At 37.3% G+C, this 18,616-nt stretch overlaps 2 protein-coding genes across 3 annotated transcripts; one reads left to right on the top strand and one right to left on the bottom strand.

Moving 5' to 3' along the window:
- Positions 1–2,819: 2,819 nt before the first annotated feature.
- On the bottom strand, positions 2,820–4,475 carry LOC103329154 (uncharacterized). Its single transcript, XM_089050517.1, has 3 exons — positions 4,312–4,475; positions 3,672–4,230; positions 2,820–3,509 (listed from the first exon to the last, which is right to left on the bottom strand). Exons 1-3 carry the CDS (start codon positions 4,473–4,475, stop codon positions 2,820–2,822), a joined length of 1,413 nt encoding a protein of 470 aa, XP_088906643.1.
- Positions 4,476–10,044: 5,569 nt separating this feature from the next.
- Positions 10,045–17,964, top strand: LOC103329121 (uncharacterized). Of its 2 annotated transcripts, XM_089050855.1 has the most exons (16): positions 10,045–10,596; positions 10,866–11,563; positions 11,902–12,987; positions 13,292–14,083; positions 14,203–14,274; positions 14,409–14,489; positions 14,630–14,661; positions 14,763–14,850; positions 14,940–15,092; positions 15,821–16,012; positions 16,094–16,173; positions 16,302–16,374; positions 16,457–16,558; positions 16,730–16,835; positions 16,961–17,048; positions 17,599–17,964. In XM_089050855.1, exons 1-16 carry the CDS (start codon positions 10,221–10,223, stop codon positions 17,795–17,797), a joined length of 4,218 nt encoding a protein of 1,405 aa, XP_088906981.1. In that variant the 5' UTR covers positions 10,045–10,220; the 3' UTR covers positions 17,798–17,964. The 2 variants fall into 2 exon arrangements, with proteins under 2 accessions (XP_088906981.1, XP_088906982.1); XM_089050856.1 differs by lacking the exon at positions 17,599–17,964 and having other exon boundaries at positions 16,941–17,048.
- Positions 17,965–18,616: the final 652 nt, after the last annotated feature.

The following is an 18,616-nucleotide window of genomic DNA, read 5'->3' as shown; positions in this document are numbered from 1 at the left end:
ATGAAGCTAGTCAAGATCAATGGAGGGGTGCCTAGTCAAGTACTTGATATCCAATTATGGATAAGCCACTTATATATGGATTCAAAGAATTACTGCACAATTGGGAAGGCCTGATAAGCATCTTAAAGCATTTAGTGCAAACTAAAAACTACTAGTGTTTGTACAATATTTGGCCAAGCACTCCCAAGCCAATCCAAGCAAAGGAAGGAGAGTCCCACATCGACAAAACATAAAAAAAAGGGACTCTCCCTCACTTATAAAAGGAGACTTCTCTCCTTCAAGAAAAGAGAGTTAGGCTACTAGGGCACCATATGGCCTATAAGGGCCTCATGGGCTTACTCCTAAGCCCATTTACAAGCCCACGGATCATTTGCCTTCAGCCAGATCCTCCGCCTTCGGCCCTCAGCCTTCGGCCATCAGCCTCCGGCATTCTTCCTTCTCTCATTGGGTCTAACCCTATGTGCAATGTATACAGTCTTTATCATAATGAGAACATACTTCTCTGTGGACGTAACCCATTATTCAGGTGAACCACGTACATTTGTCTTATGTATGCATGCCTATGTACTTATCGAATGCTCTCACATACCGAGGGTCCTCACCTTCATCATCCTCCTCATCATCTTTAAGTTGGTCTAATTACTACTGTCTAGTTTTTACCTCCAACAGATTGGCTCCGTCTGTGGGAAGCGACACGAAAAGCTATGTCGTTCTCCTTCTCGAGTGCCCTCGGCACCCTACAACAAGTGCCTCTTAGCACTCTTACATTCAATACCCTCGGTACCCTTGTGAGCGCTGCCCTCGGCACTTCCTACAATCTGCCCTCGGCATCCTTTGCGTCATTCGGCGTGCGATGTCTTTACATCCCCCAATGATTCGGTGTTTGCCCTCCTTCTAACGCCATCATTCGGTGCGTGCGATGTCTCCACATCCTTCCAATTATTCGGCATTTGTTGTCTGCACCTTTGCATCATTCGGCTCGCGATGTCTTTACATCCCCCAATGATTCAGATCTACCTTCGGCACCCTTACGTCATTCGGCGTGCGATGTCTTCACATCCCCAATGATTCGGCATCGCCTTCGGCACCTTTGCATCATTCAGAGTATGCGATGTCTTCACATCCCTCCAATGATTCGGATCTGCCTTCGGCACCCTTACATCATTTGGCGTGTGCGATGTCTTCACATCCCCCCAATGATTCGGCGTCGCCTTCGGCCCAAAGCTCCAACGGCATCTTCCAGCTCTTGTGTTGCCGAGCGACACCCCACGGGTGACACTTCTCTGGAGCCTCTTCTCAAGGCCATGCCGAACGACACTTTTCACTTACGATGCTAAGGCTACCTGCTGGCACCTCATGAAGAATAATGGCATCAGCTCCCAAGCTTTCGGCATCAGCTTCCAAAGCTTACAGCAGCTCCTGACTAACGGCATCAACTCCTAAGCTTACGGCAGCTCCCAAAGCTCCAACGACATTTTCCAGCTCTTGCGTTGCCGAACGGCACCCCACGGGTGACACTTCTCTGGCTCCTCTTCTCAAAGCCACATGTCGAACGACACCTCCCATGAGATATCTCTTCATTTCGACGCCAAGGCTACTTGCCGAACGGCATTTTCCAGTCTTTATCATAATGAGAACATACTTCTCTGTGGACGTAGCCCATTATTCGAGTGAACCACGTACATTTGTCTTCTGTATGCATGCCTATGTACTTACCGAATGCTCTCACATACCGAGGGTCCTCACCTTCATCATCCTCCTCCTCATCTTTAAGTTGGTCTAATTACTACTGTCTAGTTTTTACCTCAAACAACTAGTAATTGCAATCAGGACGGAATATCAGTATTAGTAGAGGTGCTGGTTGGCTGCTGCCATATTTCTTCCATCACTGTTAGGTGTAAGTCACGAACATTTACCGAAAAATGACTGGATGATGAATTTCCATTAACTACAGTCTACATATGCATCTTTGTTATGTCAAAAGCACACATGTTCTAAGAGAAAATCTCTCCATCCTCACTGGTTTACACAAGTTATGAAATATATGATCATCGATGCATAAATGTGCTCCAGCCAGTTTGTTGGAAATTTTGAGTTCGATTATTCACATAGGGGCAATCATTAAGTTATCAACCCTAATTTTACATTATGCGGCGCTTCTGTAGTTTAGCCTTTGGTTCATATTTTTTTTTAAAACATGATACGAAGGGAACTAAATTTCATGGCTGTTGTGAAGGTTTCCGAAAATGGTATTAAGGTAGAAGAATTTGATTACAAAACATTTCCTTTCTTGATATATATTTTCTTGTTTTTTAAGATTACTGTAGTTAGAGATATGCTTTTCAAATATAAGTTGGCAAGTGTTGGCGAAGTTGTAAGTTTATTAATTGTAGAAGTTAATAGGAAGCAATACATTTCCGGTAAAGAATGAACAAGGCTAGTTCAAATGCTAGTGGACATGTAACAACTGATATAGCACGGAATTGTGGGTATAGCTCAATCTTGAGTTTGATAAAATGTCTATATCATTGAGTGTTAATATCAAACTTTTTTTGTTACAAAAAGTATAATATCAGCTGTTCCTGTTCCTTGTTAAATTCTCTCTCTCTCTCTCTCTCTCTCTGAGGCACTAAAGTAAAATTGGTTACTAGTTTAATGAATGAACCTTGCTAGCTATCATTTGACCCAAAAAAGTTAAAACAAACAGATGATGATGATCCATAGTTGGATAGGGTTAGCCATTGGCTTGAGTGAGTGAGTCGATCAGTCCACTACAACCAGAGATTGATAGGCTAGGGGGAGATTTCTACTTCCATGGTCTATTCGGGATCCCTTTCCAGGATTTCCCCATCAGTGTCTAAGAACCACTTGACCAACTTGTGGTTCTCGTAGTAGTAGGAGTCGATCACATCTAAATACTCTATCTGTGGTACCACTTCCCCGTACCCTTTGTCCTTGAACTTGCTTTGTATTGCCTCATATTCACTCTCCCACGGATGTGCCCAAGCCTTGTCACAGTCTAGGTAGGTGGTGATCATAAATACCTTGTTGATCATCTGTTCTAGCTTCAAATTCCCATGCACAGCAACTTGTAGAATCAAATCAAACACCTTTTGAATATCAACCTCTCCCTCTGGGTCTGGGCAGTCCATCCTCCTCAAAAAGTCGCACTTGGCCTTGAGGCTATCGCCTTGTGGTATGCAATGTAGTTGAGGGTTTCGGCTGAAGTTGATCACCTTTCCTTTCCATGCCGGCTCTTCACTCAGTTCAGACACTAACAGTCCCAAGCCCAACGATACATCAATAGGGAATCCACTCATTCTTGAGGGGCATACATCACAAATAGCCAAGCTGTTGTTCAAATTCATCTTTTTCTTCTTAACGTTGCATGTGCCTGTGCTCTTGATCATGTCCCATAGCATTGCATTCCACTGAAGCTCAGCCACTTGCTCGAGATCCTCATCGTTCACATAGCGTATGATCTGATGTGGAAGCAGAGCAGCAGGGTTCTAAATCTTGGAAGCTGCAGCTTTCAATTCCTCCAAATATATCTGAGACATGTAGTTGTCTTCATCAAACTTGCAATCATAACCCCACCTGTTGCACTTGGGAGGTTTATTAAGTGCAATGTCATAGTCCGAGGCAGTCATCTTCCTCAAGGGCTCCACAACCTCCTTCATTAGCCGTTCTCGGAGTCTGTAGGCATAACCAACATGCTCATCCTCATCCTCCTCCTTAACATCTCTTTGTGGGTATCGATGCTGGAAAACCTTCCTCGCAACGCTCTCCAACAGGAAAGTGGCTCGATGGTCGAGCCAATCGGCCGCATTAGTGATCTCGAAGCACTTATTAGAAGAGGACTTATCATTATCATAATCATCAACATTAATATTATCATCCATTTGCATCCCCTTCTTCAGAAGTTGAAAATCACAGTTGAGGCAATGGCGAAAAGATTCAAACGAGGTCGTGTAACAAGCGATAATCGGGTCAGTCTCATACCTCTGTACAGCCACCTTGTCAGCCATGGCGAACATCATCTCTTCATCGACCTCGTCTTGGCCTGCAAGAATCCGGTGGAGAATCCGCACAAGGTCTCTCATACCACCACCATATCCAAACCAAGCGGCAATAGGCAAGAGGTTGGAGGCGAGAGTCTTGGGGTGGTTGTGGTGGAGCCAAAACGCCACCTTGTAGAAGGCTTCGGCATCTGTTACTGAACTTGAACGCCTGTCTAAGAGGTTGCAGATGAGCTTGAGGGTGGTTAAGGGATTGTGGGACTAGGCAACCGGGAGGAGTTGCTTCAGATACATGTGGTTGGCCTCTACTTTGGCTGGGTTGTCCCAATGGTAGACGTTGAAACACAGATCATGGCAGGGGTTGTTAATGCAGGGGTTTGTTGCTGTTGTTGAGGGTGAGGGGGGTAGTGATTCTAGCAGTGGTAGCTCTGTAGGAGGAGGAGGAGGAGACGCCATTAATCTTGTGAGTCCGCCGCCCATGACATTCAAGTGGCTGCCGCGGCATGCTTTCAGAGTTGAGATGATTCGTACTGGCACTGGTTTCATGATGAATTTCCTTACTCAACGAATTTTGTGAGATGTGGGTATGGGTGAGGATATTTTTATGGTAAATTGAGTTTAGACCCATAAAATTTATTTTAAACCACCTACAACCCTTTCCATTAGTTTTCTATTTAAAATACCCAATTTTTTCAAATAATACCCGATGACTAGGATCCAACTAAGTAAGTTACCTAATATAACTTAAAATTTGATTTATGGTATTTTTTGGATTCCAAAACTACCCTTATTTATAAGTTAATGTGTTATAGGATGGTGTAACTAATGACACAAGTTGAATTTGGAAAGATCTCCAAATAGTTATAATGGATGTAGGAATTAATTTAGAAACTTAGTTGAAATTAAATATTAAATTCCACATTAAAGTATTAGTAATCTATTTTTGAATTAATGTTATTTTCCTTTTACATATTAGTAATTTAAATTCAATATTAAATTTAAGAATTAATGTTGTTTTCCTTTTATGAATTATACAACTAGTATTCTTTTTTATTATAGTTTTATGAATAATAGTGTACATTCTAATTATGTTGAAAAATAATTTGATAATCTATTTTTTGTTTTTTTTAAAAACATTTTTTTAATGAAACTATTTTTTTCTCTAAATAAAGCACTTAGTACTTGTGTTATGAAAAATAATTTGATCATCTTTTTATTGTTTGTTTTATGAAAACAATTGTTTTTTTAATGAAGCTATTTTTTCTCTGCAAATAATGTACCTATTTTTTTTCCTCTAATAATGTACCTAGTAAAACAACTTACCTAGTATAATGAACCTATTTTTTCACTAAATTTTGTATCTATTTTTTTCTCTAAATAATGTACCTATTTTTTTTCCTCTAATAATGTATACCTAGTAAAACAATTACCTAGTATAATGAACTTATTTTTTTCTTCTAAATAATGTGCCTATTTTTAATTTATAAAACAATGTGCATAAATTTCAATTATACAACGTACCTATTTTCTATAAATTATTGTGTACCTATTTTTAATTTATGAAAAATGTACGGAAATTTCAATTATAAAGTAACTGACCTATTTTTGTTAATTTGTATAGTAAATAATACACCTATATTTTTATACATATATATTTATATTTATATTTTTCATATGTACATTTTTTTATTTGCAATTTTAGGGGGCGATATTTTAGAGGGAATGACAACCAAAAGAAATGGGGTGATTGATATGATTAATAGGGGGTTGTAATTACAATTGTGACAATTAATGAAATGCTTGGAATAAATTATAAATAAAATATGAAGTCTGATGACAATGATGTAAAAACATAGGAATACTATGACCTCTTATATCCCATTGGTCATTTAAATTTGAAATTGGGTTTTACACGTAGATTTATAGAATGACGGGTATATGTCTAAGAAATAAAAATTGTAGGGACCTATATTGAACAAGCCCTTATTTTTAGGGAGTTTCACTAAAACACCCAAAATGGGGGTTGAAATTATAAAAAAACCCAAGCACTATTTAAACATATAAACACACCCAAAACCCATCATTACACACACTCAAAACCCATTTATAAACACACCCAAAAAGTTGACTTTATGGTTGATTTTGGGTGTGTTTCTATGTTTAAATAGTACTTGGGTTTTTTTATAAATACATGTCTAGGATTGAGTTTATTTATAAATTTGAATTATTTTTATGGGGTGTGGATGGTGATATCCTATTTTTATATGGAGTCACAATTATTAAAGAGAATCTGTCGAAGATTTCATTACTTACTTGCAATTTCTTTCTTTCTTTGAAATCTATCCATCCCATCCTCTCTAGGAGAGATAGTAGATCTAGTAACACGAGGGTTTGTTTGTTGTACAAGTTTTAAGATTTTTTCCTTCGCCATCTGCTGTAATAATTACTTTACTTTTTGTATTTGTACTAGGATAGTATTCTAGGGTATAGGGTTTAGCAACAAATACAAACTTCTAAAACTCCTCTCTGTCTCTCTCTCTCTCTCTCTCATTCTTAATTTTTTTTCGATCATCTCTCTTCTTTAATTTGATTTCATGTCTATTTCCCAACAATCTTATTCAGTCTCTTCCTCCACGACTTCATAACCCATCTCCTTGTGCAGCTCTGTTCCTTCTGCAACTCCCTCTGTAATAATATTCTCTTAACTTGAAGCCATGATAGTAGATAAGATGCTTGGAAAATATCTTATTGCACCACTTAAGATAACTATAGTGAGAATCTTCCCTTTACATGTTCAATGAAATCCAATGGGGGATATGATTTTGGGCTACAAATTCTCGGATCTAAAGTTCAATTTGAGATTGTCCCACCCATCATGGAACCCGTTAAAATGAGAATCCTTCTCTCATCAGGTCTCTTGTTACATATTACAATATGAGTTGGTTCAAATCGAATTTTGGTTCGATGGTTTATAAAGTTGGAAGCCAAGCTATTGAATTGCCAAAACGACTCCATTTTTTATCAGGTTCGATCCAAAAGTATCGAACTCAAGAAGTCTGAGTAGGTGAAAAATATTCCCTTAGTCCAAATAAAGGTTCAGAGAATAAGACAACTTATTCTTTTTCTACGAGAATTGGAAGGAGAGTTGCAGAGGAGAAAATGACTTGCTTCAATGAAGAAGACAGATCTTGGCAACCAAAAAAAAAAAAAAGAAACGAAAATTGAGCTTAGACCTTAAAATTCAATTTAAATCACCTATAATCCTTCCCTTTATTTTTCTATTTAAAATACCCAATTTTTTCAAATAATACCCAATGCCTGGATCCAACTAAGCAAGTTACCTAAGTTAATGTGTTATGGGGTGGTGTAACTAATGACACACGTTGACATATTAGAAACTTATTTAAAATTAAATATTAAATTCAACATTGACATATTAGTAATCTATAGGTAATTAACGTTTTGGTTTAATTAATAAATTTTGTTGTTGTTTTCCTTTTATGAATTATACAACTAGTAATCTATTTTATTATAGTTTTATGAATAATAGTGTACATTCTAATTATGTTGAAAAATAATTTGATAATCTATTTATTTTTTGTTTTTTTAAAAAACTTATATATATATAAACCTATTTTTTCTCTAAATAATGGACCTTTTTTTTCTCTAAATAAAGCACCTATTACTTGTTTTATGAAAAATAATTTGATCATCTTTTTATTGTTTGTTTTATGAAAACAATTTTTTTTTTAAATGAGTCTATTTTTCTCTCCAAATAATGTCTATTTTTTCTCTCTAAAATGTACCTAGTAAAACAATTTACCTAGTATAATGAACCTATTTTTTGGCTAAATTTTATATCTATTTTTTTCTCTAAATAATGTACCTATTACTTGTTTTATGAAAAATAATTTGATAATCTATTTATTAAAACAATAGTATATCCACAAAAAATTAAAAAAATAGTATAGCCTATTTAAAACGCATCAATGCGCTGCCATCCTTAAAACTAAAAATAAAAAAAGTATAGCCGAGCGGCTATAATTAAAAATTAAAATTAAAATTTAGTACAGCCGCCCGGCTATACTTAAAACGCATAGCCAAAAATAACCGATTCTTGCATCTTTTGGCTTTCTTGAGATAAAGTTGGTTCTATATGAAGGAAAATAAGATTGTTTCATTCATACAACTAATAGACTAGTTTAAAGGATTGTCGTGGCTTTACTCATTAAGTAATACTAAGAGTAATTTATAAAACGTAATAATCTTTTAATTTGATTTTAGAAGTCGACAAGAAAATTTGAATGGTGGAAAAAAAAATGTCCAATTGAACTATATATTTAGTTGAGGCTTAAACTAGCAATTAGTTCTCGTTTGATGACTAGTATTGTATTGGATTGGATAACTCCTTATATTTAAAGCATATGTTTAAGGAACTGTTGAAGTTTGAATGAAGTTTACAAACTTTTGTCCCACATTGGTAGAAAGAAGAAAAAGTGAAGTCTATTATAAGTGCACTAGCCCCACACTTAATAATTGGAGGTTGGTCCAAGTAGAAGCCAATTTGACTTCAAATTTGATTAGTCCATATAATATTTAAGAGAAGAAATTGACAATTCCCTTGTTTGGCAACTTAAGCACATAATTTATTAAATGGCACGAGGAAAAATTAACATAAAATAAATACATGTAAAATGCACCCAAAAACACACATACTATCAAATGAAAATATGTTCAACATAATTGAAATTATATATATGTTCACGTGGAGGGGCAATTTAGTATAATAATCATGCCATGTTTAGGGGTATTCCAAGGTGGCTCTCCTTTCATTCAAAATTAAAATCGATTTTGGGGATTTCCTGTGGTTAGGGTTCTTGAAATAAAAAAAATTTAAAAAAAAAGATTTCTGATTCCGTTCAAAGGGTGCAAATTGAGGGCAAAGAGAGGATGAGAAATTCTTCATGCAGAAGTTGAAGAAGTGGTTGTGCCGGAAAGAATCAAGTAGTGCTTGCCAGCATTACCATCACCATGCATATCAAATTCACATCTCCAGCCAGGTAAGTGCCCTTTCACATTACCACCATGCTTCTTCAAATCCAGGAAGCTCATCTGCAAGAAGACTAGCAGCATCGGTTTTAATGTTTTTTGTTGTTGTCAAACTGTTTTAATTTTCTCACATGTGAGACATAATGCATAGAACTACCATGTATATCAAGAAGTGCTTGTGCGGACCCAAATGAAGAAATCTATATATATATAAAGCAAAAGGTAGAGAATGGTGAATATTCAAAATACCAGAAAATGTTATTGGTTAATTCAAACATTAAGAATTAAAATTATTAATTAAATGAGGATAATATGGTAAATTCACATTTTTTAATTATAAAATTAAAATTAAAACAAAATCAGATAATAGGTCCTACTTTTATGGAACATAACTACCCATATTATCTTTTCTTAATTCTACAAATAAAATAAAATAGAAAAAAGAAAACCAATTGGCACATGCTTGAGTGTGTGCCAAATGGCTAGTGGTTAATAGTAAGCATATTTGCCATCGAATGAAGAATTTCTCACCCTCTCATTGCCCTCAATTTGAACCCTCCCTCTATTGAGTCAAATCAAAACCCAGAAATCAAATTTTTTCAAGAACCCTAACCACAGAAAATCCCCAAAATCGATTTTAATTAAGAACGTAGGAGAGCCAGCTTGGCATATCCCTAAACATGGCATGATTCGATGGAATTGACCCTCCATGTGAGGGGCACGTAACCAAAAAGTAACGGAAATTAGAGACATTTGACAAAAATTGACGATTGTCCTTCAATTGCAAGAAATTAAAAACTATGTGGACAAAATTGATCAAATTGAAACAACAGGGACCAAAATAATAAAAGTGACAAATTATATGGACCAACTCCTTAAAAAAAAGAAAATTGAAAAAAAAAAAAAAAAAACGACCGGTCACAAAATGAGACGAAATTCAAACTCGCTAAAAAACGAAGATTCAAAAGAAACAACCAGTCATAAATAAACATTTTTAAACCATCAAAATAATTTCCCTCCACTCTCTCTCTCCCGCTCCACACTCACCACAATGACTGACGCATACAGCAGTGCTCCGTACTCAAATCTAAACTGCAAACCCTGCAAACCCTAATTTGTTCAATCAATCTCTCTTCGATTCCTCCATTTCCGATGGCCTCCAATGTCCCCGAGGATCCGCCCTGCAACTCCGAGACCGAAGCCGAGACCATAGCCCTCAGAATCAAGCAGAAGCGCTCTCGGCGCGTGAGCTTCGCCGACACCGAGATCACCTCCGTTCACATCTTCAACCGCGACGAGGATTACGACACCCCTCCCGACCCTAAGCCCCAAGCCAGCTGTCAAAACGAGTCTGCTGGTCCCGAGAACGAGGTCGTAGGGTTTTTTAGGGACCTGGGCTGTGACAGCGACGATTTCAAGGACTCCGATGACGATGATGAAGACGACGATGGGAGGAAGTCATTTTTTAGGCCAATTGGGTCGCCCTCACCTGGGAGTAGTGTTCCAGGCTCTGCTACCTCCAATGACGGTAAGCTATAGATTACTTGGTATTTTTCTATTAATTAATTATTTTAGCTTATTGTTTGGTATTGGGAAAATAAATTGTACACATATCAAAGAAAGGAAAGTTCTCGAGAGGATGCTAATTCTTCATGGCTTATGTAATTGTTGCATTACACATCTAATAGGATTCCTGTGATTCAGTTTGTTAACCGTCTAGTTGAGCTTGTTGAATGTGTTAATTTCACGTGTCTGCGCCAAAAAAAATTTAGCGCTTTTTCTGATTTCTTTTTGCAGAAGACAATTTCTTTGGCCCTGTTTCAGCCAATTTCATTAGACCAGGACGGTTATCTGATTCCGCAGCCTCGGATGACATTCATGAAGCTACATTGGATACTACAGCATTTTCAATGCATTACCGTAGCCTTGCAAGGTCAGACACTGGAGGAGATCTCAAGACCCCAACTGCAGTTCGCCTTGCCTTTGAAGAGAAGACGCCAACCCATAATACCAACCCAACTGATTCTGGAAGCCTCATGTCCCTAACAAAACCAAAGATGCTTAGTCCTCAGTCTTTAGCGTCTGTTGATAAGGTCAGAAGTGGTGAAGATTCGAATGACATGAGTATTATAGAAGAAAACCCTCATAAGTATGATTATGGAAGACTGTCTCCCACACTAGATGCAATTTTGGCAGAAGGCAGCAAGGATCTGCATGCTGACTCTGTTAGTGCCCTTGCCAGTTCAATGCCATCAAAGGGGGTTGAGGTTTCTGCGTTAGAAGAAAATGGGATTGGCCACATGGATCCAAGAAATGGTAGAATTACCGAACTGGGCAATTTTGGCACTCATGATATGCCCGCTGAGGCAGATTCTGTTTCTCGTATCAAGTTGAATATGGGAAATGATGGTGACATCTCATCTAAAAGAAGTCATTATCCATCTGTTGGTGACTCCGTTGATGGCCAAGTCCAGATCCCAAATCAGTTAAGCAAAGTAAGAATGTCTGTTTTAATTAAGATTTTGATAGTACTGTTGCCACTTTGGTGCTGTCTCATCCATTTGTTGTGTTAAATGAATGTTTTGATATGTTTTCTATATGTTTTGGTATGTTATTAATAGCATCAGCTTAGAGTTATCATGCTTGAAAATTCATGACTGTTCCTATTCCTACCGACTGTTTAGTTGCATAATAAGGCAATTTTTTCGCTTGCATTCTAGTATAATATTCTTCTATTATCTTACCTGTTTATTAACAGTACCGAAGTGCTAAAATTAAATAATCGTGAGTGTTTTAAGGGTGAACTGAAGCACAGATTTATTTATTTTTGCAGGTGAATAAGGAATCTTCTGAAGATGCATTTCCAAAGGGTATGGAAAAATTGGAGTTAGCTGCTGTTAATGGCAATGCCCTACTAAATACCAATAGCAAAGCACATCAGTTTGGTGTGTTTGCCCAGAATGAACCTGCTTATCAACAGTCAAGTCAACCCTCGGTACAGGAACATTCTTCTAATGTGAACATATACAAGTTTAATAGTGATCAGCATTCTGAACAACAATATGGATCACCAATTGAGGGGTCCATGTTCTTGTTATCTGGTAGACGGCAACAATCGGTTTTGAGTACTCCTAATTTAGCAGATTCAGGGATGGTGACTCCTTCCTCAAAACAACCAGGTTCTCTACTAAATAAGGAACACACAAAACATGATGAGTGGGTTTCATCAATTCAGAAAAACATTTCCAGGTTCACGATTCCTGAGCCTTCTCCCTGTGCTTCTAGTCTCAAAGAGGGAATTGCCAAATTAAAATGTAGATTATTGAGTTACTCATCCGTGAATTCTCCCTTAAAAAAACCTGTTCTGGCTGATGTTAGCGAAGATCTCGAGTGCAAATTTTCCAATTCTCCTACTACTTGTTTAGAGAAGGAATTAGCTATACCTGATCTGAACAGTGGACATAAATTTTTGTTTAACATAGATAGCAATGGAAATGAGAACCCAGTAGATATCAGTAAGTTGGGGCAGGGTAAAGAGACCACAGACCTTGCTAAAGATGAAGAGTCTCTGCATAACATGCTTACAGACACTCTTTCGAAGGATACATTTTGTAAACCAAGAAAAGCAGTGGCTTCACACTCTCAGCTGTCATCATCAGGAAGTGAAAGGATACAGCATCTCTTGATGTCAGAAAATTCCACAGATGGAACATTGGTTTCTTCTGAAACTGATTCCCTATTGGCAGATGAGCGAGAAGATAATGTTCCCCATCTGCAAATTGAATCTGAAAAGAAATTCCAATCCCCTTCAAGGGGTGCAGTCATTCTCAAAAGCCCAGATAAAAAATTTCAAGCTGGACCTGAAACACCACATTTTAAACCATATGTTTGCAGAAGTATTAGTCAACCATCCCTTCAGGTCAGTCTCTGTATATTTTCTCACTTCTTAACAGACATGGGCATTGCGCCTACATTTTATACTACCCAGCTTTGCTTGGGATTGTGCATGGACTGGTCATGTGAAGCATTCCATGCTAATTCCAATCCCAGTAGGCTGGGCGGTGGGCTAAGTTTCACTCAAATTTGACAATTGCTTTGTTACAGTTTCCCATGCATCAGTTAGCTGCAGTTAATACTAGGCTGTTCTATATAAAAATATCATTATTAGTTGTTCTGTTGGTCTTTAGAAATTTGACATTTTGTTTGGCAAATGGTTAATGTAGAGCCCTTCGAGTAAAGAGTCAGCCCAGAACTCCTCCATGAAGGGGACAACTCAGAGTCCACCCCGGGAAAATCCAATTCGAAGTCCTTCCTGGAGAAAGGCAATTCAGAGGGCCTCCATGAAAGAGCCAAGTCAGAGTCTCTGCAGGCAAGAACCAACTCAGAGTCCTTCCAGGAAAGAGCTTACTCAGAGTCCTAGAAGAGAACCAATTCGTAGTCCCTTCGTGAAAGAGCCAATTCAAAGTCCCATCTTGAGAGAGGCAATTCGAAGTTCCATTGCAAGAGAGCCAATTGGTAGTCCTGCCATGAAAGAGCCAACTCGAAGTCCCTCAAGAAAAGAGCCATCTCAGAGTCCCTCAAGAAAAGAGCCAACCTGGAGTCCCTCAAGAAAAGAGCCAACTTGGAGTCCCTCAAGAAAAGAGCCAACACAGAGCCCCCTCAGGCTGGTTTCATCTTATGCGGTAGACATTGAGAATATGCAATGCTTTGTTGGGAAAGACCTAGTATCTCATGGCTCAAATTCAAATGGCCATGATGATTGTTATAGGGGAGTACATATTTCGCAAAGTCCATTTTCTGAACAAGATGCAGAGAATTCTGTTGGACGGAAACGAAAAAACCTAGGAATAATTCTTGATGATGGAGACTCTATATATAAGAACCCCAGAATCCAGAGTCCGAAAGTTCACAGAAGTGAGAACTATGATCCAGAGTTCATGTTGGGTCAGTCAAATATAGATCACAATGACAGAGAGAAGTTTGGGGCAGATACAACATGGAAGTGCTGGACTGATGTGTGTGTACTATTTCCTGATTTGCGCTAGTCTGCTTGAATAGCCAGGTTTTCTGGTAGAGATAATATAAAACCATTTATTTTCATTTTATATTTTTGACTTCAGAGTTTATCTTGCAGATTTTAGTAAAATTCTCCGGAGATACAGAGCAACTTCTTTCTCCATTGACAAGCAAACTAAGTTTAAGAGCAGTATGTGCCTTCTTTTTTTATACATTACATCCTTCCAAGCAAGATTTAAACTAGGTGATAGAGTTAGCCATCGCATGCTCAATTTTCCCTATGTTTTCTTGTAGTCTCATTATTGTTTTATCATTATCATGTAGATTGGTGTGCTTGAAGATATGTTGGTTCAGCTACTGAAGGCTAACAAATATGAGGCACTTTGTTCTAAAGTCCAGTCTCAGGTTTGCTGAACTAAATGATAAATGAGGTTCTGCCATGAACATATTTAGATATTATACTTGGAACACTGCATCCTATAAAGCTAATATAACTTCTACCTTTTCCCTTTCTGCTAACACTGATATTTTATATCTGTGTACAGAAGGTCGACTACATCAGTGTTGGACATAAAAGGTGGTGTCGTTTATCCAGGAATGTTTTGACTACGTAGTTTGGGTTTTCACCTGTCCTGGGATATTGTCTAGCTTAATAAGCATTGACATTAACCTTTGCAGGGCAGCTGAAGCAAGATTACTGCTTTCTAAATTAGTGTATGAAAAGGCAAAGTTGCAGTTAATGCATGTGAAGCGCGATAAGTTACAGGTTAACAAAACAAATTAAGTTGGTTCTGTAATGTTTTTCATATCTACATATGCATACAGCTTGTCACATGGCCTCATACTTTCCTGCAGAGTAGAGTGCAGCTCTTAAGCTCTGCAGTTCAGAAGTGTCAAATGCTGAAGTTGAGTTACACCCAGTGTCAGTCTAAACCTGGTAAACAGGAGACTCATGTTGATGGTAGTCATCGTCAATCCTCTTTAGTTAGTTCTGAGGGTGAACAAGAGGTAACCATCAATTTTGAGATTCTGGATCTCTTTTCTGTTTCCTTTGCTCTGGAAATTTTTTGTCTTCATGAATTTTTTAACAAGAGGGATATTAAATACATTGAGAAAACTGTTGCAAAGATTATAACTAAGAATAAAAGCTAGGGATCTTATTATAACTAAGAATAAAAGCAAGTTTGCTTCCCATGTTGGGGAATTTGAAGCTTTGAAGCAAGGACATAGGGCACACAAAATGACAGAATCCTAAACAAATTGTCCTGAACATTGTGAGAAGACGAGAGTAAATGAATTTTTTAAGTATTTTTAACTATCACTCATAATATTGTTTTTCTGTAGTAGAAATTTGATTTTAGTAATTTGTATACAGATCCTACTTTATTGGGAATAAATCAACGGTGTTACAAGTACTGTTGTTTTAAGTTTTCTTGTGAACCAAACAGAGCATATTCACTAAGATGCATAAACAAATTTTACGAAAGATGCAGTAAATAAAACTATGAGTGGAATTTGAAGAAAGTAACATGTTTCTGCTATAAATAGTTCCAGAAAATTAAATAAGATGAATACAGCCTAAGAGAATGATAATATAATAGGCTGTGGATGCTCTCCTTCCTTTGTTTTTGTCAAACAACGAGTTCAGCTTATAGATGCCATAAAAAAATTATGTGAAGATAACCTAGTTATTTCAAGTTATGAATTTTTGTTTGTATATATCTTTCATTTGTCAGGGCTCCTGTAATAATGTGAGCACAATGAGGCGGGAAATTAAAGCTTTAGATAGACAAATAAAAAGCTTAATCAATTTCTTTCACACCCATATCAAGTTGAAAGGAGAACCAAGTTGTGCCGATACTATTGCTTTAGTTAATCATCATCTCGAGACAAGAACGTGTTGCAGGTTTATACATCAGGATTTGCAGGTATTTTTTATTCATGCTAGGATTTTCTTGAGACCAAAATAAATGTCTTATCTCACTAAGAGACACCTGTCATTTCAACAGCTATGGAATGTTGATCATTTTGAGGTTAAGAATGGCCATTACAACATTCATCTCAGCTATCATGGTTACATCAACCAAAGGTCTTTTCTTTGTTCCTTTTTCTTGGTTTTCTTTTCTTTATTCTATTATATTCATTCTTGAGGCTAAGTTACTTTTTATTTATTTATTACCAAATTCAAGTATTACGTGTGTTTTCATCTGTAAATAGGTTTATGGGTACAATGGGTCCAGCATCAAACATAGTCCTCTCAAACAAATTGAATGATGTAAAAATCAGAAAGGTAATGAAGTCAACAAGTTCTCTCTTCTTCTTTTTTCTTTCTTTTCTTAAGGGTTTAATTTTTCTTTTCTTTTGTACATCAGAACTTCCCAAACATGGATGCTCAAGTTGCATTTGCTTTTGTACTAAATTCTGAGGCCACCAAGAAAAGTGTTGATTCGAGATATTTGGCACAAGAAACACAAGTATGTTGCCATTTAGTGAATGGAATTTTGGGTGCATTAATTTATAGGAGATTGTTATGCTGCATTTTTGTTCCGATAGTTTGTGGACTATGTATGGCTGTCAAATTGGATAATATGTGTCTAACTCCACATTCTAGGCTGCTCTTTACTTCACTCTATTCTGTAATGCAGGTAACCCGTTCATTGCTATGTAATTTGCTAGATGTGGTTGAGGAAGTGGACCTGGCACGATCTGAGATTTATAATTTGATCCAGACAAGTTTTCAAACTCCATCCGGTAACAAATATGTTCTCATTATGAATGATAATCAATTTATTTATCTGAACTTTCCTCATCATTCACTGAATTAGTTTTAACCCACCTTAAATACTTAAATTTTAGTATATATTCTTGTTTTGTAGCTGAGCAGCTTGATATGCAGCTTTGTTTCCTTAACTGTAAGAGCGGTAGAAAGGTGACACTGACTCTTGACATGACATGTTTGAATAGGTACAGTCCTGTCCAACTTCATTAATTATCTTTGTTGCTTATTTAATTTGGCAATTTATGCCATTTTAATTGTCTTGATATCTTACTTGGTGAATGGTTCGTATAATAAGCAATGCATGTCGCTGCTGCAAATTTCTATTGGCCTTTTAGTTTTTGGGCCCATATATCTTTTGTTTGTCACCTGTATACATTTTTACTTGGTCCAACAATGACATTCAAATTCTATACAACACTATTCTCTGCTGGTTTTTGTTAAGTTTTTTACATGGCGACTTGTTGGTATCATCATGTATATGTGTCTGCTTCCTAGGCCCTCAATGTGATGGAGAACTCTCTGCTTCTGTAGAAACCAATGTGAAACTACTTATGATTGTATACAAATGTTTGTTGTTGCTTTGTGCCTTGTTTATTGTCGGTTGAAAAAACAGCTTGCTGGGGTTGAGTCTGTCAACATTCTCTATGCCATTCGTACCTCGATGTGCTTTATATGTTGATATATGTGTTACATTGTTTCGAATACATAGTGACATGTTTGTTGGTGTCTGGACAGTGGGATTTATCCTTCAGAGATCCTTCTGCATCAGATACAGCCTTCCGTATCTGCAGCAGAAGTGGTGCTTCCACAGCCACTTTTAGCTGAAATAAGAGCTGCAGCTGAGAGCCTTGAATCTGGACATATGAGGATAATAAGGCTCTGTAAGTGTATTTCCCAAGTGGTGGAACTTCACACGGACGATAATTCCCGATAGAGGTCAAAGGTGGCACCAACACATCGCTGGATTTTTTGCATGCCTGGACTATGATTTGTTTGTTCTCTCTTTAGATATTATGTTGAGGTGACCCTGTATATTTTAGCTGAAGATAGTTTCCATTACTTTTATTATCCACAGAAGCATAAGAGGCTTTCACGTTTCAATGAGACTCAAATAGGTAAATGTATGCACAACCATCCTGATGTGCTTCTCCTATCAAGCATTTACAAGTAGAATTAATATTCAAAAGGTATAACAATTATAAATAAACCAAAAACTCCAAAAGTATTTACCCCAAACGCATAATTAGAATAGGGAAATGAAAAAGTATAGGTTCCGTGTTGAGCTAGCTGCCCTGACTAGAGGCATACAAATTGTACAGTTGACGGAACCATCTGTTGAAGTTGGTGCATAGCATGATCCCTCGCCTCTTCTTCCTCCTTGATGTCTTTAATTTTCTGATTGTAACCGGTCGGATGATGACACCAACGCCTTACAGGATCAATAACAAGTTTCTCGAGTGCAACAACATTTTCTATCAAGTACATGACATGCTCGACCCAATTGACGTATCTACAACTTTTTTGATTTTTAAATTCCCGTTTGAGGGCACGGAAGTCGTTCAAAGTATCATCACTATCAAAATAGAGATTTGTAGTAAAGCACCATTCATAACGCCATCGCTTAGAAAGAATACTAGTAGCTGCAGCTTCCTTCACAGGCAACAAAGATAATATGCTACCACCAAGAATGTCATGTGGCAATTCACTGATTCTATCGGTTAGGTTGGACGCATCCTGGACAAGAAAACATTAA

This window comes from Prunus mume, linkage group LG4, assembly GCF_029339155.1.
Source record: "Prunus mume cultivar Tortuosa linkage group LG4, ASM2933915v1, whole genome shotgun sequence".
Lineage (NCBI taxonomy): Eukaryota > Viridiplantae > Streptophyta > Magnoliopsida > Rosales > Rosaceae > Prunus > Prunus mume.
Note: the sequence above shows the minus strand (reverse complement) of the source record. Positions and strands in the feature narration are given on the sequence as shown.

Coding starts and splice junctions, on each gene's coding strand:
- LOC103329121 (XM_089050855.1), top strand. CDS start 10,221: ATGGCCTCCAATGTCCCCGAGGATCCGCCCTGCAACTCCGAGACCGAA. Junction 14,490..14,629: donor GTTCTAAAGTCCAGTCTCAG/GTTTGCTGAACT, acceptor ATCTGTGTACAG/AAGGTCGACTACATCAGTGT. Junction 16,174..16,301: donor CATGGTTACATCAACCAAAG/GTCTTTTCTTTG, acceptor ATCTGTAAATAG/GTTTATGGGTACAATGGGTC.
- LOC103329154 (XM_089050517.1), bottom strand. CDS start 4,475: ATGGCGTCTCCTCCTCCTCCTCCTACAGAGCTACCACTGCTAGAATCA. Junction 4,231..4,311: donor AAAGTAGAGGCCAACCACAT/GTATCTGAAGCA, acceptor CCTCTTAGACAG/GCGTTCAAGTTCAGTAACAG. Junction 3,510..3,671: donor GAGAACGGCTAATGAAGGAG/GTTGTGGAGCCC, acceptor TCCAAGATTTAG/AACCCTGCTGCTCTGCTTCC.